Source organism: Protopterus annectens, chromosome 13.part0 (genome assembly GCF_019279795.1).
Source record: "Protopterus annectens isolate FY-2018-M chromosome 13.part0, PAN1.0, whole genome shotgun sequence".
Taxonomy (NCBI): Eukaryota; Metazoa; Chordata; order Ceratodontiformes; family Protopteridae; genus Protopterus; species Protopterus annectens.
The window spans coordinates 252126413-252154099 of NC_056747.1; the positions used below are offsets into that span (position 1 = coordinate 252126413).

Here is a 27687-nt window from a genome sequence, read left to right on the forward strand (position 1 = left end):
ACTTCCTGACTACTGTGGCGATGTGATTATCAAAGGAGAGACTACTGTCCACCTGTGTCCCAAGGTCTCTTATCACACTTTTGGTGTTAAGTATACTACCGCCTATGTTGTAGTTCATGGGTACAGAGTTTTTACCAAAGGGGATAACAAAGCACTTTTTGGCATTGAGCTTGAGGCCAAGGCTTTGACATCAGGCATCTGTCTCAGTGAGGCCCTTTTGTAGGATGTCCACATTGTTAGGAGTTTCGATTATGGCTCCTATTTTGCAGTCATCTGCGAACTTCGTTAGCCAAAGACCTTCTGTGTTAGGCTGTACTTCAGAGAAGCTGTACTTCAGAGAAGTAGATACCAAACAGGAGAGGACCCAGGACTGAACCCCTGTGGTACTCCACTTGTCACTGGTCTGAAGTCGGATTTGGGGTCTGCTACTTTCACAGTGTGGGTTCTGTCAGTGAGCCAGTTGGCAACCCATCTTATGACATAGGGATTTATACCTAGTTTAGTGAGTTTATCTATAATTCCAAAGTGGGGGATGGTGTCAAAAGCCTTGGAAAGATCTAGATAGGCTGTGTGAACCACCTTACCCTTGTCTACGGCTTTAGTGACTGCTTCAAAGAAGTCTATCAGGTTTAGGAGACATGATCTGCCTTTTACAAACCCGAACTGGGTGGGATCCAGAGTTTGGAGATTACCAATGTCTTTATTTATAAGTTCCATGATGATATGTATCATGGCCTTGCAGGACAGGCTCGTCAGGCTAATGGGGCGGTAATTCCCGGGGTCTGTGGTGGCTCCCTTCTTGTGGAGTGGGATATCCGTTGCTGTGTGCCATTCAGCAGGCACAAAGCCTGAGGTGAGGCTATGATTGAACATGGTACTTAGGTGGGGTGCCAGTTCGTTCTGTAGTTTGTGTAAAACACAGCCTGGGATGTTGTCTGGTTCCATGGATGCTGTGTTCTTGGCTTTGGAGAGTGTGGTTTATACCTGTGCAGCCGTGATTATAGGAACTTTGCATTCTTCTGGTATAGAGATGGGCTCTTTAGGGGGTGAGAGGGGGATAAAGTTAGCACTGAACCTATCTGCCAGGATGTTGGCAATATCAGTTGGGTCCATATATTTAGTGCCATTGTGCTGTAACTCAGAGCAGATTTGAGTGTTGTAATTCAGATTCTTGACATAGCTATAGAATGCTTTGTGGTTGTCTCTAGAATCTGTGGCGATTTTGTTTTCGTAACTAGCTTTGGAGGATTTTATCAGGGATCGTAGCTTCTTACTGAGGCTGACCAGGGAGCTCCTCCACTCGTGGGATTTTACTCTCTTTTGCAACAGTTTCTTCCTTCTGTTGTACAGTTTGTTTATGGCATGAGACCACCAGATTGGCTTCCTTTTTTTTTGGAGGATAGCGTCTTGGTTCTGTTTGTGATAGCATGATCCATGCACTTATGTAAGTGCTTATAAAGTGCAATTGTGTAGGATTCAGTAGTCGTAACTTTATTGTCCACCTGCATGGATGTCATGAAGTTCACCACTTCTGTCTTAAGAAGCATGAAGTTGGCTTTGGAGAAATTTTTTACCATGGTTTCCTTAATGGGGGGTGGAGGCAGGATGTGGATATCTAGGGTAATTAGCTTATGGTCGGATCTGACCAATGAGGCATTTACTTCAGGTGTGGAACACCGGTCACTCATATTGGTAATGACTAGATCTAGGATACTGTTGCCCCTGGTGGGGGTGTGGATAAGTTGATCCAGGGCATTGGAGTTTATGAATTCCAGAAAGCGTCGAGCAAAGGAGTTGGTACAGGAGTAGTTTTCCCAGTTAATGGTGGGATAGTTGAAATCGCCCATTATTAGGGTGTTTGGTTGAACCCTAATATTTTCCAGTACATCAAGAAAAGAGGAGTGGGAATCCTGGGGCATGGTGGGTGATCTGTAGCAAGCTACAATTTGGACTGCAGTTTTGCCCAGAGTTAGTTGCACTTGGATAACCTCGGCTGTATAAAGGCTCTTAACAGCTAAAGTAACCCAATACATATCTTGGGTCCACAGAATGCCTTCTATTTTACTTAAAAATCAAATACATGGTAAAAGAAGCACTTTAGGTAATAAATATGAATGTAAAATGTGGATTCCTGGCTTGTTGCTTTTTGCATTGAGGATTACTCTGCTCTTCAATCTGATTGCCCTCTGTAAGAATCTGGGGATCAAGGGAGTTACGGGATAAGCGTATAACAGACTGAGTGGGGGAAATCGTCGAGAAGAGTGTCCCTCTGTGACTACCCCACTGGGGAGACTAGTGCAAAGAAGCTGCTGCATTTGTTGTTTAGGGGAGATGCAAAAAGTTCTCAGCAAGACTGACCCCACTGACGAAATTTTCATGCTCATCACTTTGTGGTTGAGGGACCACTAGTGAGGTAATAGAATGGACCTGCTGAGTTTGTCTGCTATGAGACTGGGCTTCCCCGGAATGTGTGTTGCTTCCAGAAAGTGATTACAGGCTATCACCCACTGCCACACTCTGACTGCTTCTAGACACAGGGGGTAAGACTTGGTTTCTCCTTGCTTGTTGATAGACCAAACTGCTGACATACTGTCTGTTTGAACAGCAATTGCCCCGAGAGGGAGAGAATCTTGGAATGCTTGCAACACCAGAATCACCGCTCTCATCTCCAGAACACGGATATGCAGGTTGGCCTCTTCAGGGGACCAAGTGCCTTGGATCGTCTTCTCTAGATAATGACCCCCCCCACCCAATCTGAACACTATGGTCTTAGGCTGAGGAGGTATGAACGGACGGACCTTGTTGGGGCTGGCATGACTGTGTCCACCACGAGAGGTAATTTTTACATATCTGAGTCACTCTTACCTTTGTAGACACAGAGCGAGTTGAAAAGGATATTGGGTTTGTAGCATATATAGTAAAACTCTCATGTGATACCTTGCTAGGGGTACTAAAGTTATGGCTGCTGGCATTGAGCCTAGAGCCTGCAGGACTTTTCTGGCTGATATCTTCATACTACAAATTATTCTCCTGAATTAGCTTATGATGTCCTTTACTCTCGGGAATGGGATAGACGCAAGCATGGATTAAGTGTCAAAGATTGTGCCTATGAATTCCAGTTTCTGGGTGGGTTGCAAGTGTGATTTGTCTCAGATTCACTGTGATCCCTAAAGTTAAGCAAGTTTTTAGTACCTGCTTTCTTGCTTGTACCTACTGATGCCTGGTTAGGGTGGTGGTGAGTCATTCGTCTAAATATAGGAATGCCCGGACTCCCTGCAGCCTTAGATGGGCTACTACCATTGCTATGCATTTGGTAAAAAACCTTGGGGCTGCATCGAGGCCAAAGGACAGTGCCCTGAACTGGTAGTGAATGGCGCCTACTTGTAAGTGTAAGTATCTCCGGGACCATCTGTTCACTTTATGTGGTAGTATGCATCCTAGAGGTCTATCGAGCACATCCAGTTGTCCTCAATCTAAAAAGGGTAGAATGGACTGTACCATAACCATCTAGAACTTGGTGTAGAGGACAGACTTGTTTAACATTCTGTGATCCAAAATTGATCTCCAGTCCCCTGTCTTTTCTGGAACAAAAGAGAGCCTTGAATAAGTTCTTGATACTATCTGGTCTGATGGGACATCTTGGAGGACTTCTTGTGAGCAACTGCTGAGCTTGCTGAGTTGCTGGCTCCCTTTGATTAGGGAGATCATCAGGGAGTTTCTTTACTGACGGAGGCAGAAGGAAAAAGGGTATGGTATAACCTCAGGTAATAATTCTCTGCACCCAAATATTGTTTGCTACACTTAACCAGACTGCTTGGTGCAGAGAAAAGTGATCCCTGACTGCCTCCGGAGGAAGACAATTGGGCCTCCTCTTTCAGGAGCGCTGATAAGGCCTATCAAAGAAAGTATCTCTGGACCCAGTGTTTTGCGAGTCTCCTCTGCCACGAGGGCATCTTCTGTTATTACCATTCCCCCCTCTACTGGGGGGAAAGGACTAAGAAATTTTTTTGAACCACATCTTGCGGCCCCCCATGCTGATTTCTAGAAAAGGTTCATGGGGGGGGGGGGGGTCGAAAAACATACTCCAATGTCAGACAAGGTCTTCCTGTCTTTTTCACACATGGAGAGTTTACAGTGGGACTGAAAAGCGGAGATCCATCAAATGGAGAGTTAACGAAGGAAGACATAAAAGGCTCCATGAAGTCACAAATGAGCATCCAGGCTCATCTCCTCATGGATAAGCCCAAAACCGCTGCTTGTGAGGCACCTTCTGTTGTGTTGGCGATAAGCTTCACGGACTAGTTCACAACCGATTGTAAAGTAGTCAACTGAGGGGCCATAGAACTCTGGGCCTCCTCCATAGTGATCCTTGCTAACGAGCTGGATAGTTCTTTAAGTCCATTTGCAGTCTCGTGAAGTGGGCTAGGTAATTCAATGAACGTATGGCAAATATCGCCGAAGCGTATACCCTCTTCCCCAGTCTGTCCATCACCCTAGACTCTCTATTAGGGGGAAGAATGGACAAACTCTCTTCAGCACGTTCCTTTTTAGTGATCACTGCCACACCACAACTACGGCATCAACCACTACGCCCTTACTCCAAATACTGTCTTTCTACTGGAGGTGTCATAATTTTATCTGGTCCGTTAGGGATGGGTTCAGTCAAATTGGGTTCCTTCCATACCTTCTGGCAAATTAAATCCACCAATTTGCCAGGAGACAGGGGCACCCAGGGGGTAGACAGGCCAGTCTCGAAAGCTTTCAGGTATACAAACTCCTCAGGAGATGGGTTGTGGGCAGACCAACTACCCTTCTGTTTCAGGAGTTTGAGGATGTCTTCAGGTAGTGATTTGGGAGAACCTTCTCCTTCATCAAACTCAGTATCAGTGGTGAGGGACTCTTCGGGCGAGTCCAGGTGTTTCCTCTTACATTATCTCTTCCTTGGGACTTAATCAGTGGGGGTGATCTCGGGAAGCATCAGAAGAGCTAGGGGTCCCAGATTGGGTGGACTGTAAGCTCTGGGTTGGCTGTTCCCTAGGAGAAGAATGGTGAGGATCATGTGACAGGATCAGCTGGGTGGTCAGGGGTGGACCCACTTGATCTGTGGAGACAGAGAAGACGCTCTTCACCATCTCAAAGGCTGACCTCCCCAGGGAACAGGAGACCAACTGAGAAGAAAGCAAAGGTCCCTGGTTCGCCATTTCCTCCTTCCCCACAGGTTGTCCACTTGAGGAAGATGGAACCAGCTATCAAGTACCAAAGCTCTGAGAGGAAGTGAAAGCTCCTAAAATTTCAGAGTCAAGCTAAATCCCCCAAGTCCCAGTAGCATGAAACAAATCTATAAAGACTCACTCACAAAAGGTTATTTTCTCCCTTATCTTACTTTCAGTAAAGTCAATGGTTCCACTAGAAGCTGGCTGCTTGCTGTTCTTTTTGGGGAACTATTAAATGTAATGCCTATTCAAATGCTATACCTTCCCACCAAAGAGCAAGTGTCACACAGGCATACCGCTTAATAAAAAAACTACTAGAAACACCTGCAAAGCTACAGTCTTCACTGTTTTAACACCTTAAACCTCCTTAGTGGAGACCCATGAGATATATGCAAGTGACTCCTTAAAGACATACTTCAGCTACATTACTTCTTCCTGGCATAGACTTTTTATTTACTTGTTTTAATTCTTTACTGGTGAATACAGGCCAATGAAGCAAAATCCTATTATGAGCATACCATATTTCACTCTCTTTCAGAGCTTGCCAGTACAGCATAAATGGATTTTTTCCCATACTTTTAGAAACAAAGAGCTTAAAAATAAGCCTGATGTCCACAATACTAAGGTGACTACAAAATATCCCAAACATCTAAACCAAAGAGTAAAAAGGCTGAAACACTGGTATGTCTTTAAGGTGTCATTTAAACATAACTCATGGGCCTCCACTTTAGGATGTTTAACTTATTAAACAGCCAAGACTCTAGCTGGTAATTTTGCTAAATGGTTTGTCTGACTATGAAGTACAGAGTACTTTTGTGGTATTAAGTTAATTTGTTTCAGCAACTAAATTAAAAGATACTATGTTAAAAAGTTATCCATTGTTGAAGAGGCAAGCACATGTGTTTTCATCTTTAAAGTGGATCTTAAAGAGATTATGAAATTGCATAATTAGTTTTCCTAATATTAGGTGGGACATACAAGACTCCAACGTGCTGGAGATTTTTTCCTTCAGCCAGGACATAAGCAGGACACTATTTGTATGGCATACCTTCATGCCTTAATGAATAATTACACTGTCAAATTTTAGAGGTGGACAGTGCTATACATGGAAGTGCAGAAATGAAGTACTAGCAATGGCAAAAAAAGATATAATTTTAATTTCCAGGCAATAAAAGGCAGATGTGGTTAGCTTGTTATGAGCTCGCACAGTTGCAGTCATACTTGCTGAAGCTAGGCTTCTCAATCATAAAACCTAGGAATCTTTTAGATACTAAATGCCAAGACGAAATCCAAACCGTCGGGAAAAAAAAGTACATGATGAGTGTACTCTTTGGCCTACCCAAATTTATGTATAAAATACACATCACAGTGTTCTTAACAGCTGCAACTATAATAAACACAACAGAAAGCTAAACAAAAAGGAGTGTCATGCTGACAAATATTTTCCAAACTGATTACTTTAAAAACTACTTTGTGCAATTCACTACAGTAGCTAGCTGCTTAACTCTATTTGGATAGCGTGAATATCACATTTGTTGACATGTAAAAATCACTCAGCACTCATGCACCCCTTCCTGATTCTGCCTTTTTTTATCTTGCCACCTTGACTAAACAGATACAAATATTTTTAACATATTTTTCCAAATTTGGGCAATATCTTAGCACACCACCACAGCGCGTTTTCACAAAGATTGGGAAATGGTTTCAGTAACTGACGGTCATGACTAATAGTCCCGAATTACACAAATGTACATTACCATCCTGATACTGATCCTTCCTAACATTCTGATACTTAATGCAAGGAAAATAAAATTAAAAATAACAGCTACAAATAGAGTCAGACACCCATTCCACAAATATGCAGGACCATCCTGACACTGAATCTTAATAAAACAAAACTAACAACTATGCAAAGGTGTGTGTTTGTGTGTGTGGGGTCCTCTCCCTGTATGTGCTCCTAGACTGGTCAGAATATTAACAGTAAAGAAAATGTTTTCTGTAGTGCTGCACAGTTACTAACACTACTTTACATATCTTTCAACTTCTTAGTGCAATAATCTGGGGCAATGCCAATAAAATAATGAGGGACAAAAGCCCAGAAAAAACAGTAGCGGATACTGGTGTTTGATAATTAGAAGGTTTTCCATTTGATATTCATCTTCTGAAGGATATGAAGTCTAAAACCAAAGTGCTTAATGATTTCTCTTGGAGCTTTTTTTTTTTTTTAAACAAGGAACAGACCAAAAATCTGAGGCAAAATAAGGGACTTTCTGTAAAGTCAGGGACTGTTGAGTTATGCTGCTTTTATGAGCACAGGTATCAGTTCAGATCTGCAATGCAAGTATTACACTTCCATTTTTACTCAGTGGCCATGGATGCACCTGTCAATGACATTATGAGATGGGAAGAACATGGGTGGAATTTGCTACTGCACATTCAATGTGGTGCGTCTAAGATATAGCGCTAATCAAGCTTCAGTTTCAGCATTTAGATCATCAGAGACAAAGGAAATTGACTACAGAATGACCTTGGGTTGACTGAACTGTGTTCTGTTTACCTGGTACACTGAAATCCTGAATGTAGATTACATCGTCTTCAGCATCAAAGAGATCCTCCTCCTCATCCTCATTGTAGCCGTGCAGGTCTTCAAGGTATGGAACCACTGTCATGCTCCTCCATTTGTCCTTAGTTTCAGGACTGGGAGGTATAGGGACTAGCCGTTCAGCCTGAGTATGCTTCTTACGAAACCAGCTACACATGAAAATGGGAAAAGCCAGAAATTAACAGCACACTCAGATCAAGTGAAAAATAGAGCACAGTTTTATTATCAACTACTTTGCCCCAGTTTGGGATTCTGGCATGATAGACTACTTTTTACTCCACGGGTAATCTCAGCACAGGACTAATAGTAAGGAAACTGAGTTGCCAAGTTTCATTTTCAAATAAATGCATGTAACCTCTCTGAAATCATAAATACCACACTAACAAAGACATCAAATATGATTAAAGTTTAAGTAGGTTTATCAACATTTTTTGACAAAAAAAAAAAAGTGAAGTACAAGAACGTAACTGCACAAACAGTCACAAGCTACTGCCACTCAAGTCAAGATAACAGCGAGTTAACACAAAAGTAAAATTATTACAGAAAAAAACTACAGTACACATTTTACGTAAAAAAACAGGATTTATAACTAACACAGTAAGATGGGGACATCTGGCAAAACGTGTCTGATCAGGAGTTGGGAAGGGAAACTACCAAATTATTACAAAAACTGAGACTTCCTTCTGTCAGTAACAAATTTTAAAATCTTCCTTGAATGTCTATGGTCTCTTAAAAAAGACAAGACATCTGTCATCTGCACATAGTTTTGCTATGAACTTTTAATTTGTTAAAGGTGGAATCTGTCACATTAACTCACGACAGTACTGATGCAACAATGTCGGGGGCTTTTTAATGGGCAAGTTTACTGCATGAAGTTGTCAAGCACATCCTGCTGGTGCCCCTTAAAATTCATTATATTTTCATTTACTCTCTTCCACATTTCACATAAATGCTTGCAATGAACATTTCAGAATGTGACAGAGCACACCCATTTAGTGAACATGTAAAATAAATGTGAAGGACTAAGATGTTGTGAAGAGGTAAGCTGAGAACAGGAACTGACATGCAGTGGGAAAACATACAGCTTTTCAATCAAGGGCAATCACTAAACTTAAAGGTAGAGATGTGACCACAACACCAAGGAAACAGGGTGAAAGAAAGCATTTAAAAACATATTAGAAAAAACAAGACTGGTTTCCGGATGCTACAGTATATGCTAGGAAGTTACTGAGGTCTGCTGTATGAAGACTACAGCCAGTTATAAACCTAAAAGGAAAAAAGAACAGGTGGCTACAACAAGAAATACTTGGCACAAGTGTGACATAAAATGGATAGGCTGGTTAGAACAAATACTAGGAGTGAATAAGTGGATGGATAAACAATACTGGCAGAAGTCAAGTAGTCTGGAGGCTAAAGTAGTAACAGGAACTTGAGGCCCAGACCAGACCTTTGGATCCGACCGAGAAGGGGGCTGCCCTGACGACAGGACAACCCATTTGTAAGGACTGCAGATGCATCCTTGAAGGACATCTTGACAGATTGCAAAGAGAGCAGAAAGAAAGAGGGAGGATGAGTAAAAAGGGGAAGATATTGTTGGGTATTAAGGAGAGATCAAAGTATAGCTGGAAGTAGTTGAAAGGAACACAATTAAAGACAGCATAGTGGAAAGCAGGACCAAAAGACAGGCCAATATATATACCTTTAGAAAAGGAAAAAACTAGAAGGGGTTGCTGCTGGAAGGACAAAGAAAGGCTATAGGAAGAGAAAGGATAACAGGAAAGACTGTATTGGAACAAATGGTGTTCTAATGGAGTAAAGTTATGCTGCATAAACAATACCTCCAAATATTTGAAAAGATTTCAGACAGCAGGTACTTCTTCAAAGAATATACATCTCATGAGGTGGCCTTCTTCCTGAGATGATCATAGTGGTTCTCACTTGGGACAAAAGAGCAAATACACCTAGGTGGCCTGCTGTACCACTCACTGAAAACAATGACAAACTTTCCTACGAACAGAGGTGATGAATTGTGTTCCATTTCTACAGTTACTCTACAGAACCAAGACTATTTGAAAATGAAAATCCAAAGTAGAAAAACAGTACAAAGACTGTCCCGACTATGGAATCCCTTCACGGTCAGGGGATGAAGACTGGTAGGGCAAACTGTGCTGCCTAGGATGCTCTTGAAGAACTGCAATTACATTAGCTGCAATATAACTGTCTTTGAAATAATAGACAAGATTTATTGTCTGATTGCAGATCTGCTAAGTCATCAATGACAAGTGGGGATATTTATAAGATCAAGTCCTAGGGAACCCACAATATGCAAGTTCTCCTCCATTGTTTCTCCTTCCACCACTACCACCCATAACTTTTTTAAACTTTCATCAATGCTAACATTTATTAAGCTCTCTAAACACTAAAGATGGTTGCATACTGATGAAAAGATTGATTATGGCTCTCCCAGTGTGAAAATTGCAATTCAGAAAATAAAGCCAGTGAAAGTGATCACTTTGGGTAAAATGTAGTTGTTGGCTAGTAACTGCACTGCCTGGATGCCAACACAGAAGACATCTGGAGAAAGACAGAGAAATACAACCAGACAAGAAGAAAAAATGTGCCTGTGAAGAATCTTGCAACAGTCCAGCAGAAAGCAATTCAAATTTCTGCTTTGGTACAGTAAATGGCCTTCAGTAATTTAAAGGAAAAATAAATCAAATGCACATGAGTTTTTTTTTTAAAACAAGTGAAACAATATAAATCAAATAAAAGGCTTGAAAAAATAGAAGCTTTAATTAGTTATTGAGATGAACTAAAACTGCAAAAATCAGAGCCTGAAATGAAAAAAAGCCCAGGTGAGCATGGCACTTCTCAAAAAGAGCTATTTCAAAACTAGCGGATATACTAAGCACACAGAGAAAAATGGAGATTTTCTGCTGTACCAGAGAAATTGAAGGAACCGACTGCATTCATTTTAAGATATTACAGATATGTAATTGCGTTGGTGTTCCACAGCAGGATTTTGATAAGTGAGATGGTCCATTGTGTACATGCTGTTTTCATACCAGAAAGAGCTGCTCCACACAAAAAAATATTAAAAACTGGGGACAGCAGGCTGTGGAACTGATTATTCACAAGTACACCAGGCAGAAAAGAAACAAGTTTATTCCAACAATCAGGGAGTGTTGAGTGGCAGGTGTGCGATTTAAGCTGTTGTATCCAGCTTTGTTCAGAAATTTTCTTCCTGGAAGATCAAATATATTTTTGGACGCAGAAAGTACAGTTGTATAAGAACTTAACCATAACTGCAGAGGCCCTACTGATCCACGTGCAGGTTTTTCATCCGCTGCTGTTCAGCTAGGGTACCAAAGCTCTACTTTCCAGAGGGCATGTCTCCAATGCGTGACCTCAGCTTATACGTGTCAGAATATGTAAGCAGATGTACGCACAAATACCTCAGACTATCGCCAAGCCAGCAGCCTGAAGACTACTGAGAGAGGAGAATGGTCAGCTAAGAGGGATGTAGATTGAACAGATGAGTAGACTATCCCCCTAAGCAGGATACAGGTGATAGCTTACAAACGAGGGACAGAGTAACACTGGAAAAGAGGAAGAGAAGAGAAGGAGGGGCAGAGGGAAGGAATACTGCAATGGTGATCAGTACGACATCTACTGTTATGGTAAGTTCTTATACAACTGTACTGTGTTCTGATTGAAATCACTGTTGCAGTATTCTTAACATATGGGTTGGTTCCCAGAGCTGAGGGAGGTAGAGAATAGAGCAGTTGGCTAATGGGAGGATGAGTTTCCTAGGAGGCCAGACAGGACAGACCTAGCAAATGCAGCCCTGGATCTGGAGAAAGCATCAATCTTGTATTGTTTGGTGAAGATGTACAGAGAGGACCAGCTGGCAGCTTCCAAGATGGACCTAGCATCAACACCCTTGTAGAAGACCGCAGAAGAGGCTACTGCCAGAGCAGAATGTGCTTTTGGGTAGAACGGCAATGATTTACCATATTGTGTGTAGCAGTTACAGAAAGCCTTCGATATCCAGGAGGCAATAGTTTGCTGGTCAGTTTTTCTGACAGTTTTTGGTTTTGTCCAAGTAGAACCTCAGCTGCCTGTAAATGTCTACAGAGTGGAGAATACTTCCCCCTTATTCTGGATACTGCAAAAAAAAAAAAAAAAGGAAAGCAAGTGCATAGCCTGACTGAGGGGGCACCTCTTTCACTACCTTATGCATGAAAGAGGGGCTGCCCAGACAGTCACCCTGTCCCATGAAAAATGAGAATGGGTGGAACAGTCATAAGTGCCTAAAGTTCAGATATTTTGTGAGCATATGCAAGAGCTAGCAGAACAGTTTTCCAGGTGGAGAATTTCAGAGTGGCAGATGCTGCTGCCTCAGAAAGAAGGCACTAAGTTTTTCCAGCACAAAGCCAAGATCCCAAGGAGGAGAAATAGATTTGCTTGGCAGCATTACAAAGACATGCTTCCGGAGCGTTTCTCCCCAGGCCTCTTCTGAAAATTGGCTTTGTTCCAAGTCAGACTTTCCCGGTAAACAAATGATAATAAATAAAATAAATACATTTAAGATGCAAGGCTCCCTTAAGAATAGTTTGACACCCATCTAGGACAGGCAAGGAAGGTCAAAAGGCAAGTAGTCATTGGTAGCAGACAGATCGGTCTTAATAGAAGAGTAGGCCAAACCAGAATGCAACAATTTGTAGAGATACTGAAGGACAGTCGGAACTTCAGATAAGAGTGGATCCTTGGCTGTGTTTGTGGCACCAAATAGAAAATCTTTTCCACTTAGCTAGCTGTTGGAGGTAGGCTTCCTGGCCTCCTGTGAAACTTGAACTACCTCATCAGAGAAGAGGTCCCTTTTAGGGATCAGAACCATATCACCCACACAGTAACACTGGCAGAGGCTACATTTTGATGGAGAATGAGACCTTGTTGTTGAGTGACCATGTCTGGTTGTAACAGAATTTTCTAGCAGTTTCCCTTGAACAGGTGGAGCAAGTAAGGAAGACCAATGCTGTCTTGGCCAACAATAGAAGCTTTGGAACTTCCTTTTGGGTTTTTAGAAGGTTTTTAGAATCCATGGCACAGGAGGGAAAGCACAGAGGAACCTCTATGACCAGTGGAAGGATGTCTGTCCTCCAAGCTAAGGGAGAAGGAATGCAGAACAGAGGAAGCGGACAGCTTTCTGGGGAAGCAAAAAGGTCTATTTGTGGTGTACCTCACTTGTGCCCGATTTGAAAACCTGTCTGCTCAAGTGTCTATTTGTGAGGGTCCTCCAGGGATGTACGCAAGAAGTCCATCGCTGCACTCTCCTGTGAGGGAATGCATGCAGCTCTCAGAGTCATGTTTATTTGTCTGGCTAGGTACAATGCCTCCTGTGCTAACCTGCACAATGGGTAAGACTTTGTGCCTGCTGTTTATTTAAATACCACATAACAGTGTTGTCAGTGTACACCATGAGTGTGCCTGGTTTCCATATGTCAGTGTACACCATGAGTATGCCTGGTTTCCATATGTGGGAGATCTGTAGTGTTTGCAAAACAGCTCTCATTTCTTTCAAGTTCATTTGCTCCTTCAGGAGGGGAGAAGGCCATTTTCCTGCACTCATTGAAATCCTGACCAAGCCCCCGCTCCCCCAGTGCTCTGTCACAGACAGATCTGTGGAAGGAACTTGGTTGGGTGAAGATGGGTGAAAGGAGGACCCCAGGTTAAGCATGACCTGCTTCTCCCACCACAGCAGCTCTTTTTTGAGACAAGGAAGGAGCGGGATCAGGTATCCAGGGGGTGGGAATGTTGGGACCACATAGTTTTCAGGTACCCCTGAATTTTCCCCATACGTAGTCTGGGTTTTTTAATTTCTCCAAGTCTTTTGGGTTTCTAATACCATGACGGGAATGGACCTTATTTCTAAGTCAAAGTATGATGATTAAAGTTCATGAAATTATTTCAATCTTTGATGCCGGCCAGAAGTGCTCCTTGCAACACCCGCAATGTGCCCATTAAGGACTCCTTCTGCAATTCATATGGAGTTACATGCATTGGTAACGTACCTAAATATGACTGTAGATTCTTTTTTGTAAGACCCATTGCTCTTACTACTATTGGAACTGTCTGGGTATTTTTCTTTCACACTGCTCTTGTTTCTGCCTGCAAATCCTGATATTTTACAACTTTGTGTCTTTCTGTACACAAGACACTGTAGTCACTGGGTGTAGCGATTTCAATGATCAATGCTACTTCTGTCTTCTTTCCACAGACTATATCTGGTTTTCTGGCATGTATCTTTTGAACTGTTGGTAATAGGTAATCCCATGTGATGTAGACCATCATTTTCTATGATGCTTTGTGGCTCGTGTTTCCAATGTTTTTCAGCCACTTCAATATCATAATTTTTGCACAATCCCCAGTGCAAACCCTTGCCATATTATTATGCCTTTCAATATATAGTCTTCCTGCCATTAGTATGTCATAACCAGCAACAAGGTGTGCAACGGTTTCCAATTCTGGTTTGCAAAACCTACATTTATCCATTTCTCTCACATATTCAATGGACTTTGTAAACCAATGTGTACGTAAGCCCACTATCCTAGGCCGCCAATATTAACTTTCATCTTTTGGTTTGAATTCACTTGTCCTTAACCATTCATGCATTCGATCCTGATCAACATGAGGTTCTTCCAGATGTTTTCTATACTTGCAACTATATTTATGCATTTTCCACATTTCTTGCCTTGATCCTTCTCACCTTATCATTCACCTTGTATTCTTTGTTTTTTGGCACATTCATTTGCTGCCTGATTTTCATCTACTTCCATTTTCATTCCTGCTTGACACTAATATGCTTCTTCTAGCCTAAGCAGGAAAGTCATCTTACATTTATTCTCTTCATGTTTCAAAACTTTCACTACGTTTGGGTCTTCTGAGGTCAGCAGATGTGTGTGCAGTCACACAATTTCAGATCAATACAAGTAATCAATTTCAAGGAGGCTCATACCCTCTTCGAACGGGGAATATATAACATTGGTATGCACTGATGTTTTATAAATCATTTGGGGAGCATGAAGCATCCTTGTTATCCAGTCTGATCTATCCAACACGTTTTGGGGCCAGTTAGTCACTCCAAAACTGTAAGTTAGGACAGGAAGACCAAATTGGTTTATAGCTTGAATTTTGTTCCTAGATGTCAATGCTGCTTTCAGGAGTAAGTCTTCTAAAATATTCCTAAGTTTTATTTGCATTTGTTCATGTTTTGTTGTTGATCTTTCATCAATTCCCAAATATTTATGTACTCCCTCTTGCTCAAGTTCTTTAATATCACATTCTTGTCCCAAAGTGAAGTTTTCTTGGTGCTGCAGTTTTCCTGCTTTAAAGGTTGCTTTTGCTCATTTATGAAGACCAAATGACATTCCTATATCATCTGAAAAAGTTTAGACTGCTTGCAGTTGTGCTTTCAGTTCTTCTTCTGATGAGCTATACAGTTTTAAATCACTGACAAAGAGAAGATGAGAGGTCTTTTACACTTTGTTGTTTTCTAGGAGCCAATTTACAGCCATGGCCTAATATGTTAAGTAGACAAGTTAATGGGTTAAGGGCAAGACAGAATAGCAGCAGTGACAGTGAAATACCCTGGAATATCCCCCTTTGAATTTTAATCCCTGGAATAATTTGTCCTTTATCATGGCTTAATTTCAAAGTGGTCTGCCACCGTTTCATGGTCACTGCAATGTAGTCGATCAGTGTGGGATGTATCTTATACATTTTTAAGCACTCTTATCCATGAATGAAGGATACTATCAAATACTTTTTTTGTAGTCAATCCATGCCATACTTAGATTCTTTCACTTTTACAGTTCTCCATTATGATTTTATTTAGCAACAGATGATCCTTTGTTCCATATGACTTTCTTTTATTACCCTTTTGTTCTATTGCCATGATTGAATTTTCTTCTAAATGACTATAAACTCTGTCGGCATCAATTCCAGTGTATAGTTTATACATCATCGGAAGGCAAGTTATTGTCGACAATTGTTAGGATAATTTGCAGGTTCACTAGTAGAAGCACTGTTTTTCCTGCTGTTAACCAAACTGGTGTCTGTTGGGGGTGCACATATAAACAGTTCTTATTCATGACTAAATCTTCATGCAAAGATGTTAACACTTTTAGCCAGAAGTTAGGTACTGCTACTGCATCTGGGCCTGGGGTTTTCCAATTGGAGGCTTTTCTTAACTTTATCTCAATCTGTCTGGCCGTTATTTCATCCCATTTCATATCCTGTATCTCTGAACTTCTTATTCTTTCTTTTACTTATTCTATCCATTTTGCATCTTTGTTATGTTCCACAGGATCTTCACAGATATTTCTCCAAAATGTATATATTTCTTCTTTTTGGGGTGGTCTTTCAATTCCTTTTGCCTTGATTCCCAATTCTCTACAGAACTTTTTGGGGTCATCAATAAATTGCTTATTTTGTACTTTTCCTTTATATTTACCTGTGTATCTTCTAAGTTTTTCTGCCTGTGCTGAGATTTTTAGTTTATTATTTGCAATATTGCAAGACAGAACTTGATCTGTTATAATACTGTGCATTGCTTTTATCACCCCTGTCTGAGTATTTTTGTTGATCTGGTCCATCTTCCACACTCTTAACAGTGACACATCTTGTCTTAATTCCTTTATAGTTTTCTCTATTCGATACTTCCATGATGGTATTCGATTTCTCCCCTTTCTTTCCCTTACTACCTTGTGTTCTTGTGGTAGAATTTTATCTATTAATTTAGCTGCACAATAATATATCCTGTTTACTTCTGTTATATCGCATGGACCTTTATGGACAATTCTAATTATAGTGTTTGTTTTATCAAACTTCTGACTTTTGGGTTTTATTGACCTTCTGCAGTGTATTTCTTTCATTGATCTAAATATGTCTATCTCTATTAAATCAAACTCCTCATATGATGTTGTTAATCTTCTTTCCATTCATCACGGATGAGCCGGCCTGGTACCAAGCTCACGCCAGCCAAAAAACTCTTGAGCTAAGCTTCTACTCACAATGCCCTTCTTCCTGTTACCCCAGATCCCGTTTGCTGCGTAGCCGTAAAGCCGCGTGTCAGCCGAGCTCTCAGCTAAGTGGAAACTTTTTGATATTATGTGAGAAAATTGTTTGATTCTCTTATCGTTAGTGGTTTATATTCATTGATCTTCACTTTTACAGCTAGATTTACCCCTTTTTCTCTTTCCTTCTACCCATTTGGTAATCTTTCAAGTACCATTGGTGGTACAGCCCTCTCTCTTTACCCTTGTGGTATTCCTTGAATACCATAGCTGGTATTCCTTCCTTTTCCATCTAGTTGAGTGTTTTTGCTCTTGGGATAGATACTGTGTTTTTTGTTTAGATTTAGGGTAGACTAAACAGGATTTAATATTGTATTTAAAGACTTTGCTTGTGTTAATTTGTCATGAGGTCTGACAAGAAGGGTACTTCAGATTTCAAACACTGTGCTTTGTGTAATGGTAAACTTCCTAGCAGTGACTCTCACGATGATTGTGTTTATTGCTTAGGGGTGCCCCATCTTTCCGTGTAGCTTGTGTGTGTAATTTGCCAAAATTTTAGCCATCGCACTCTGAACGAGCGCAAGAATAAGTTGATTCTAAAGGGCCTACTTAAATCGCCCTTTTCGGAGGCCCTTTCTGCGATGGGGGTCTTAACCCCTCCTAGGAAAGATAAAAAAAGGTCCCATTCGGTTCCCTCTTCACCCTTGGATGACCACGGCATGTTTGTCAAACCTAAGGTACAAAACCTTTCTTCGGAGCATAAATCTGCCTCTTCAGCTCTGAGCTTATCTGCTCCGGGCACGACGACTGTTACTTCAGCACCGATACTGTCTCCGGCACCGACCATAAACCTGCCTACAACGACTTCGGCACCGGGTGCCACTTTGGCACAGTGCATGCCTTTGATGCCTACCTCTGCAATGATGACTCAACCTCCTGCATCAGCTCTGAGTGCCCCTTCAGCACTGAGCTCTCTTACGGCTCTGACTACAATAGATTTGACTCCACTGCTCCACCGCGCTCTACAAACTTGAGACTTCGGTGCAGGTAGACCCTGCACAACGGACCAGATACTCAGTCCATAGACCCGTTTCTAGGCCAAGTCTATAGCCCATTCCTAGATCGACCAGACTCCCCATCAGGAATATCCACTAGATCCACCAGGAGCCTTTCAGAACTTGATGTGGTGCATTTGGTGGACCAGTTGCTGACTGCCAGGGGGATACCCATGCCTTCCAAGACTCATCCGCCTATAGGATTTGGGTTAATTTCTTCAAAGACTCCATCCTATTCTCCTCCTTTGACCACCTCGGTTCCAAAGCCTTCTGCTCTGACATCTCTTCTGGACCCCCCCCCCCATCTCGGCTCCAGTAGTGGACCTCATTTTGGCTCCGGGACTGTCCCTTTGGTCCTCTGTTACTACGGAATCATTTTTTTCTCAACCACGTGAATGGGCTGCAGGCTCTTCGGTTGGTGACACAGTCTTGAGTGTTTCTTCGTTTCCAACCTCAGTACTGGGAGCTTGGTCTGCTCAGATCCTGCTTGAGGCTCCACCCTCAGGAGTGGGTTCAACGGAATGGGGTGTGACCTCGGTTCCAAGGTTGTCCTCCTCTGTTCCGGGCTCCCATCCCTCTTTGGACTTATCTGCTTTCCATGCGATGGAGAGGGCTCTTGCTTCTGAAAGCATTCCGCCTTCGGAACCCCAGTTTTCTCCCCCTGAGCTTCAGGTGCCACAAGCCACCTCCCCGGAACTCCAGGCAGGGAAGCTGCAGGAAACCCCTGTACAGGGTGCCCACTCTTCCAAGTCCTCCTCAGAAGCCCCACTGAGGAGCCCTCGTGGAACAGATCGTGCAAGAGGAAGCACGTAGACTCACCTGAGGAGTCTCTTATGGAGGACACAAATTTCGATGATGGTGAAGGATCCCCACGGTCACCTCCTGATGATGTCTCCTTCGGAGACATCCTTGAAATGCTGAAACAGAGGGGTGACAGGAAGCCCAGTATTCCTTCTTCTAAGTCAGTGTTCCTGCAGGCTTTCCATGCCCGGCCTTCTACCTCATGGGTGACCCCGCCTACAGACTAGCAAGTTCAGCTCATGGTGTTGAGACGATCCCTCTGAAACCCGACAAGATTCTCTCCCCACCCGAGGAACACCCACATTGGTCCAGAGGTTTACCAGTCGATGCTATGGTGATGGTGACCATTAAAAAGGACCTAACTGAAGACAGTCCTACTGTCCACCCGCCCAACAGAGTCCCAGGCCGTGGACAGATTGGGGAAGTTAGTTTTTGCATCAGCGACCTTTGCCATACAGTCCCTGAACTACTTGGCATATTTTCCGCGGCTCCAAAGAGACTTGATTTCCGAACTCTCTGAAGCACTCGCAGGGCAGGTGTCTGACAAGATGAGGGATAAAGTTGCCTGGCAGCTCGCAACCCTGGAATCTATCTCCAATTCGTCCATGAGGTTGCTTTCACATGCAACCGAAGGAGCGGCTAGAGCTGCGAGTTCAGGCATAGTTATGAGACATCATGCCTGGATGAGCATTTGTGACCTTGCGGACCCCTTCAAGTCTTCCTTTCTTGAATGCTCCCATCGAAGCACCTTCCCTGTTTGGCTCCAAGGTAAAGGACACCCTGGTCAGGTGCGAGCAGGATGGTAAGACCCTGTCTGCCGTAGGCTTAGGTTTTTCCAACCCTCAACGTTCCTTCTCCAGGAACCAGATGGGTGGGAAAATGTGGCACAAAAAATCTCAGGGTCCTTTCTGTGCCGCATGTGGTGATGATCCCCCAGGTGTAGAGGGGGGTAACAATTTCAGAAGATGCCCCTTTTGAGTTAGAGGTGGTCCATGCAAACAAGCCCCCAGAGATTCTTTCTATTGCCAGCCTTACCAGTCCTCCTGAAGAGGGGCTCAATTGCTCACCTCTGGAAGCAGTCGGGGGTCATTTCTCTCTGCACCAAGCTGCCTGGCACTCTATCACTACTGATCGATGGGTGCAGAACATCATTACCAGAGGTTACACCATTCCCCTCATATCTTATCCAAAACTTCCAACAAAACTTCCCAACTTTCCACGCAGTCAGAGGGAAGATGCAGCTTCAGAAGTAAGAAAGCTGTATCAAAAAAGAGCCATCCAACTAGTCCCACCAGATCAATGTGGATCCAGATTTTATTCAAGATTGTTTTTGGTGTCAAAGAAGACGGACTGGTGACCCATCCTGGATCTCAGCAGTTTGAACAAACATATCACCCAAACCAAATTCCGGATGGTCACGGTTCAGTCCATCCTTCCTTTTCTCAGGGAGGGTGATTGGATGTGCTCCAAAGATCTCTGGGATGCGTATTACCACATCAAAATGGACAAATGCTCCAGGAGTCTGATTTGCTTCCGGCTAGGAGCCAATCATTACCAGTTTCGCACCCTGCTGTTCAGTCTCTCTACAGCCCCCAGAGTGTTCACAAAATGCATGGCAGTGGTCACAGCTCACTTGAGACTGCAAAGATTCTGGGTGTTTCTGTATTTGGACGATTGGCTCCTTGCTGCCCCCACCAAGCATCTTCGGGTAACAGCCCTGCAGTACACCCTTTCTCTGGCAGAAATTTTGGGGATAACTGTGCACTAGGAAAAATCCAACCTTAATCCAACCCAGCAGATAGAATTCATCGGGGCAGTCTTCGACACTCTATCCTGTCTGGTGTCACTACCAGCTCACAGACTCCAGACGTTGAGGCTTCAGCTCCGGGTAATACTCTGTCAAGACAAAGTCTCGGCGAGAGAGGTTCTTCAGATCCTAGGATCCATGGCAGCCTCCATTCCAATAGTGCCTCTTGCGAAACTGCATATGCGAATTCTCCAATGGCTTCTTCTCTCTCAGTGGTTCCCGAATCATCACCCCCCCCCATCTTTTCAGATCCGGATAACCAACTCTTGCAAACAGGACCTTCTTTGGTGGATGAGGCCAGACACAGATCTTAGGAGCCGCCCATTCCATCCCCCTCAGCCCAAGGCCATTGTGACTACGGATGCTTCCATGACAGGGTGGGGGGTCATTTCCAGGGAAAGACAGTCCAAGGCACATGGTCCACATTGGAGGCCAATCTGCATATCAACGTTCTAGAACTGAGAGCAGTGCTGTTAGCGTTGCAAACATTCCATCCAGTCCTCCCCCTCTGGAATGATTGCAATTCAGTCAGACAATGTCAACAGTCTGGTATATCAACAAGCAAGGAGGAACCAAATCCTACCCAGTGTCAAGAGGCCATGAGAATTTGGCAATGGGTGATAAATTCCAACCGCTTTCTGATAGCAACCCATATCCCGGGGAGCTCCAACATGATTGTGGACAAGCTGAGCAGATGTATTCTTTTGCCCCAGGAGTGGTCTCTCAATCTCAGAGTAGTGGCAGAAAGTTTCAGCCATTGGAGCCAGCCTTGCTGCAATCTCTTTGCCTCCCCTTCAAACAACAAATGCAGCAGCTATTTTCTCCTATTCCCCCCAAAGGGGGAGTCCCCGAGGGATGCTCTGATTCATGATTGGCCCACGGGACTTCTCTATGCCTATCCCACCATTCCTCTGATTCCACAGTTCATAAAGAAAGCCACTCTGTTGCAATGCAAGGTGATCCTCATAGCCCCTTTTTGGCATCAAGTTTGGTTCCCCTTCCTTCGAGCTCATCTGTTGTACCACCGTGGATTCTGGACCCTAATTCCAGATTTGATCTCTCACCTCCAAGGGTTGTCTCATCCAAGTCTGACCAGTCTCAAGCTGACAGCTTGATTTCCCCACTTCCACTAGTTGCCAGGCAGGATGACCTCCCCTCTCCTGTTCATGATATCATTCTGGCTTCTCACAAACCATCCACCAGAAGACTATACCAGGAAAAATGGAAAAGGTTCTCTAGTTGGTTAAAGGAAAGGATGCTAGATCCGTACTCTGCTCCAGTCACAGCGGTTTTACAATACCCAAGTTTTTAGAAGATGGAGCCGCAGCCTCTACCATACAAGTACATCTGGCGGGAATTTCTAATCATCATAATGGACTGGATGGTATTCCGCTCATATCACTGCATTTATGTAAAACTTTCCTCAAACAAGTATCTCACATTAGACCTCCAATGAGTAAGCCTATAGAGCCATGGAACCTCACGCTAGTTCTCCAGTCTTTGACTCAAACCCCACTTAGAATCTGCTGCAAATTGTGACCTCAAATTCTTGTCATGGAAATCTCTCTTCTTGGTAGCCATCATGTCAGCCAGACAAGTTTGAGTTGCAGGCATTGTACACCAAGAGATCCTGCCTAATTTTAAATAACGACAGAGTATCACTCTGGACGAACCCATACTTTCTCCCCAAAGTTGTTTCTGAGTTTTCCATCAAAAAATTCTATTGATCTTCCAGTATTTTCCCAAATTTTTCTAATAAAGGAGAATACTGCCTACATTCCTTGGATGTACACAGGCAATTGCAATTCAATTTAGACAGGACCAAAACAATACGCAAGACTGACCAACTGCTCATTTTCTTCTTTGGGCCTAGAATGGGAAACTCTGTCTCCAAGGTCACTATCGAAATGGCTAAGGGACTGCATATGTTTCATTTATTCATTTGCAAAAGAACCTATGCCACAGTTATGAATGGAAAGAAGATGAACATCAGATAAAGAAGTTATGTCTGGCCATAACGTTCAATCTGTGTTGTTAATCTTCCTTCATCACTTCCCACCCTCCTTCCCCCGCCAAAGGCTCCTGGCGGATACTTTGGGTCCTAGTGGTGTCTTAGGGTATTTGTGCAGAAATGGCCTCTGCTTTACTTGTATAACATGGGCAAACTTGATCTGAGGTAACAGGGAGAAAGGCATTGTGGGTAGAAGCTTAGCTAGAGAGTTTTTTGGCTGGCGCAAGCTTGGTACTACGCCGACTCGTTTCCGAGGACTCGGAACCGAACCCATAGGTGATGAATGAAAGATGATGACCACCACAGATGGAACGTTATGGTAAAACAAATTCTTTTTCTCTGAGCTCATTTTCTTCTAAACTGAGGGCACATTTTTTGTTTTCCATTTCCAGCAGGAATTTTTTAGGGAGTTCTAGAGCATCTTCCTGTGGCATTTGTTTGTTTCTTTCGGCTTTTCCCGGTTAGGGGTCGCCACAGCGGAACTCCAGTCCGCTGATTGGTAGTAGATTTTTACGTACCGGGTTACCAGCCCTGACACACAACCTTCAATGAAGGCATGCCCCATTCACGTATGCTTCCACAAAGAAGACGCTCTAGCCGAGAATCGAACGGGACATCGTTTTACTATGAGGCGACAACGCTACCGCAGCACCACATTTTCCTGTGGCATATTCTCTTCAATTTCATCCTGTGTCATCCATTACTCTGTCATATGGGAACTCAGTGGCCTCTCACTCCCAACATTGTGTCAGAGTTGCCACAGTTTCCCATTCCTTCCCTTTCTGTCCAGCTTCAAATTAATGTTTATACTGGTTTCCTGTGAAAGGCTCCACAGTATCTTCATATGGCAACTACCCAGTTGTTTCCTGTTCCATTGATTTCTCCTCAATTTGGATGTCTATTGCACTATACTGCTGTGGTGCTTTCTGAGTTAGATTTTCTACACTGAATCCTTCACTTTGCAGGTACTCCATAACCTCAGTTTCTATTTCTTTAACTTCTCCATTACTAATCTTCTTTTCTGCTTTTCCTCTTTGCCTTCTTATTTTTTGTATTTTAAAGTTTTCCATGTCTGGATTCCTTTGCCTATATTTATCTTAAAATATGTTTGGTGCTGCTCTAAATGCACTGATTAATTTTGCCTTTTCCTCCGCATAAATAGTACACCATATTAAATCTCCTCCTTTCCCATGTCCATATTTCTTCTTCATGTGTTTCTTGACCTTCCTGTTTCTCCTTACTTTGGGGACTTGTTACATCATGCTGCGATGTAACCTGTGTTAGACCTTCTACACCAAATCCTTCACTTCGCACACATTCCATAACTTCAGCTTCAATTTTTTAATATCACAAAGAGGGAATGTAGAAAAGAAGATTAGTAAAGTAGAAGTTAGACTGGCTTTTTTAATTTCTCCAAATCTTTTGGGTTTCTCATACCGTGACAGGAATGGACCCCATTTCTAAGTCAAAGTACGATTAACGTTCATGAAATTAGTATTGTTTCAATCTTTGGTAAGTTCATAGGTAGGTACTAGGCTATCTGCCCGAGGGCATTTATAAGCCTAGCCAGAGTTTCTCGGCTTTTGCCACCCCATTGATTAATTAACTGATCCTCTGTCAAGCAGAGCCAATGAAGTGATCCCAGGGGTGCATTGTCTGTATTTCCAAGGTACTTATGTAAGCAGGGGTACTTTTCATATTGTAAATTTTATATTGCAATATTGCTAAGCTGTTGGGATATTATCTCTTTCCCTACTTAATGATTCACTTATTGGTATTTTTGTTTAACTGCATGGCCTTTATGATACACTTAATGTTATCTTACAACATACCAGTGCTGGACGGTCACTGGTAAGAGTGATTATATCTTGGTTGTGTATGTGGATCTTATCAACATAATATAACAAACTTAATTTGTTGTTGGACCACCTTTTCTCTAGGTGTATCTGATTTCACTATATTCTAAGGCAGTAGTAAGACTTTATTAAGATCATACTAAGAGAATCAGGCCAACCACCTAGAATAATTTAGTCTATTACTACCAAGGTCTTTTGTGGTCTTTAAATTATTGACCTCTGGTTTTGTGATTTATCTGTTATAACTTCTTGCATTCCTCTCATCCAGTCATATATATGTGTTGGATATCCATCTGGTAGTATTCCTCTAGTCAGATTATTAGAACTTATCATTGTATATTTTAGGAATATTATTACGTTGTTGAACCATCTTCCCATATTAACCTTCCTGATTTTTCAGGACGGTGAATTAGTTTTGGTACTTTGTTGAGGCGGCTGGGGTGCCCCTTACCAACTTCTACTTAAATTGGAGCAATTATTGAAGTTTTTTCTGGGTTTGCCAACAACTGCCATTCTCTCTTTTTGCCATTTATTTTATCTTTTTCATCAGACATTCACAGCATGGACCTTGAGAGTATATTATCTGGATTATGTGCCGATTGAGAGGATATTGGAGTGTTTGGGATCAATACCTCACCAGGCAGTAATTCAAGTAACAGTGATCAACAGATTTCATCTGACTGTGATACGTCCTTCCATTCTCTTACAAAAGGCCTCAAAACTTTGAGATCCAACATATGGCATTTGAAATTGTTCAGAGCATATTCTAACAAGAATATTGCTCCCAGGGGCTTGAGAATACGGCTCCAACCATTGGTAGGTAGACCGGATGACAAGTTGAATTGTGACTGGAAGGAGGCCTTACAAACTGGGTCTATGTTATTTGTGAATGTTCTCTTACAATAGTATGAGAGAATGGTAGATGTGAATATTCAGGAGGTCAAAACATTGTGTTGTGATTGTAAAAAATATGAGTCCCTACCCAAATTTCAGGATAACCTTAAGAAGTTATCCAAAGAATTGACAAACCACGAAAAAATTATCAAAGAAAGGAAGATTAAAAAATTTCACAGAGATTATTCTGACTACTAAAGGGGACGCCCCTTTGAGCTTAATCATTCTGTCAGATTTGCAGAGGTTGGTCAGGGGCCTGCCTCTGGTCGCCCCAAGAAAAGACCAAGATCTATTTTGAAAAATAGGGATGGGTTCAACAACAGCACTTCAGGAGAGGATTCCTCTCTTACAGATTATGACAGCTCAGGGGACAGGGGATCACCACACAAAAAGAAAACAAATGAAAATATCCCTTTAGAAATGGTTCCAAACACAGAGGGGGAAGGAAACATAAGAAAAGACCCATTAGAGCATTCCCTGGAGGGCTTGATCCAGAACTTTCTAACATAAGTCAAGATGAACAACTCAACCAAAATGTTTTAAATCTATCTAATGTAAGTTTGTCTGGTGATCAACAAATTCTTTTGAATAAAGGGCTTAGTTTTATACCTGGCTTTTTTTTCAATGAATACCACATAGTTACAGATGTTATTGACTTTTGTCGTAGTCTTAACCTTAAGTTGTTTTTTTGCAGATGACGCATCTCAAAGATCTAATGAATTTTGATTTGGCAAATCTGAATTCCAGCCTCCTATGAACAAGCATGTGTCGATTTTCATGCAGTCAGTTTTCAGGGACCTACATTTTCAAAATTATGGATATACAATGTTGAGACATAATCTTTCACAGCAGGAGAGCATTGCCCTCCAACAGCTACGTAACAACAAGGACATAGTTGTATTACCAGCAGATAAGGGTGGGGCCGTGGTTGTACAAAACATGAGTGATTATCTTCAAGAGGGTTTATCCCAGCTATCAGATACAGCATGTTACATGAACATGGCCATAGACCCAACCCCGAATTTCAAGCACGAAATTGACTTTTTCCTGAATCTAGCATGTGAGGAGGGCATCATCAGCAAAAAATGTGTTATGTGTAGAAACAAATTGGAAGCCGACCACCACAATAAATAGAAGAAATATTTAATATAAGATTCACAAATCACTAACCAAACCTCTAGGAAGACCAATTCTTCAGATCCTTTTTTGACCGAACCCTTGTCAGCCTTCCTGACAACATCTCAAACCTCTTCTGGGTTTGGTCAGGGCAAGGCTACAGGACACTACACAATTCCTCCAAATCATTGAGGACACACAATTAGAGCCTGGGTGGCTAATGTGCTCACTGGATGTCAAGGCCTTGTATACCAGTATACCACATTGGGCTGGCTTGCAAGCCCTTAAATACTGGTTGGACAGGGCTGGTTTATACTCACCAGGGTTTAATACGTTATTGATATGCATGTCAGAACATGTACTTAATAAAAATGTTTTTTATTTTCAAGGACAATGCTACTGGCAGTTACAGGGTACAGCTATGGGAGCATCTTTTGCTCCCATTTATGCCAACCTGTTTATGGCATTTTTTGAAGAGTGCATGATCTATGATGCATCTCACAATATATACCTGGTAGAAATGGACATCTGGCGTAGGTACCTGGATGACTGTTGGATGGTATGGCGTGCGGATGTGGGATATTTGCATGAATTTGTAGAATATCTCAATGGTAACATCTGGGGAATTGAATTTTCTATTACCTTTGATATGCAGACTATTAATTTTCTGGATGTAACTATTTCAAGAAATCATGATCATACCGTGGCTAACAGAGTGTTTCGCAAATACCCCCAATATAATACTCTAAGTCTACTACATGCATCGAGCATGCACCCACGTCATACCATCAGAAACATCCCGGTTTCACAATTTATGCGTATGAAACGCCTTAGTTCTACCAAATCAGATTATGACATTGCTAGTCTTGACTTATGTCGTAGATTTGCCAGTAGGGGGTATAACTTTGCAGATATCAATACAGCATGGACACGATCCTCTCAGATGAATAGGAACAGATTGTTAGATTATAAGACTTCTTCTGGAGATTCCAGATAATCTACAATTAGATTTATCACAACATATGGTAGGAACTATTATGTGATTAGGGATATTATAAACAGACATTGGAATATCCTACTAGCCAATGAACAACTCAGATCTTTTCTGGGAGAGGAATGTCAATTCTCATATAGAAAAGGCAAAACATTGGGTTCCCATCTATCTCATTACAAACATATTGGCAGTGGTGGAGCAATTCATAAACAGCTTACAATAATGGGACATGAACTATTGGGTATGCATCCATGTGGCCAC

At 42.3% G+C, this 27687-nt stretch overlaps 1 protein-coding gene across 1 annotated transcript in view; it reads right to left on the bottom strand.

Annotated features, from left to right (window-relative positions):
• STK11 (serine/threonine kinase 11) overlaps positions 1–27687 on the bottom strand; it is a 1536697-nt gene that overhangs the window by 566306 nt on the left and 942704 nt on the right. Inside the window, exon 7 of the mRNA XM_044054803.1 lies at positions 7771–7964. Within this exon, the coding sequence (XP_043910738.1) occupies positions 7771–7964 (194 nt within the window). The remainder of the gene's footprint in view (positions 1–7770; positions 7965–27687) is intronic.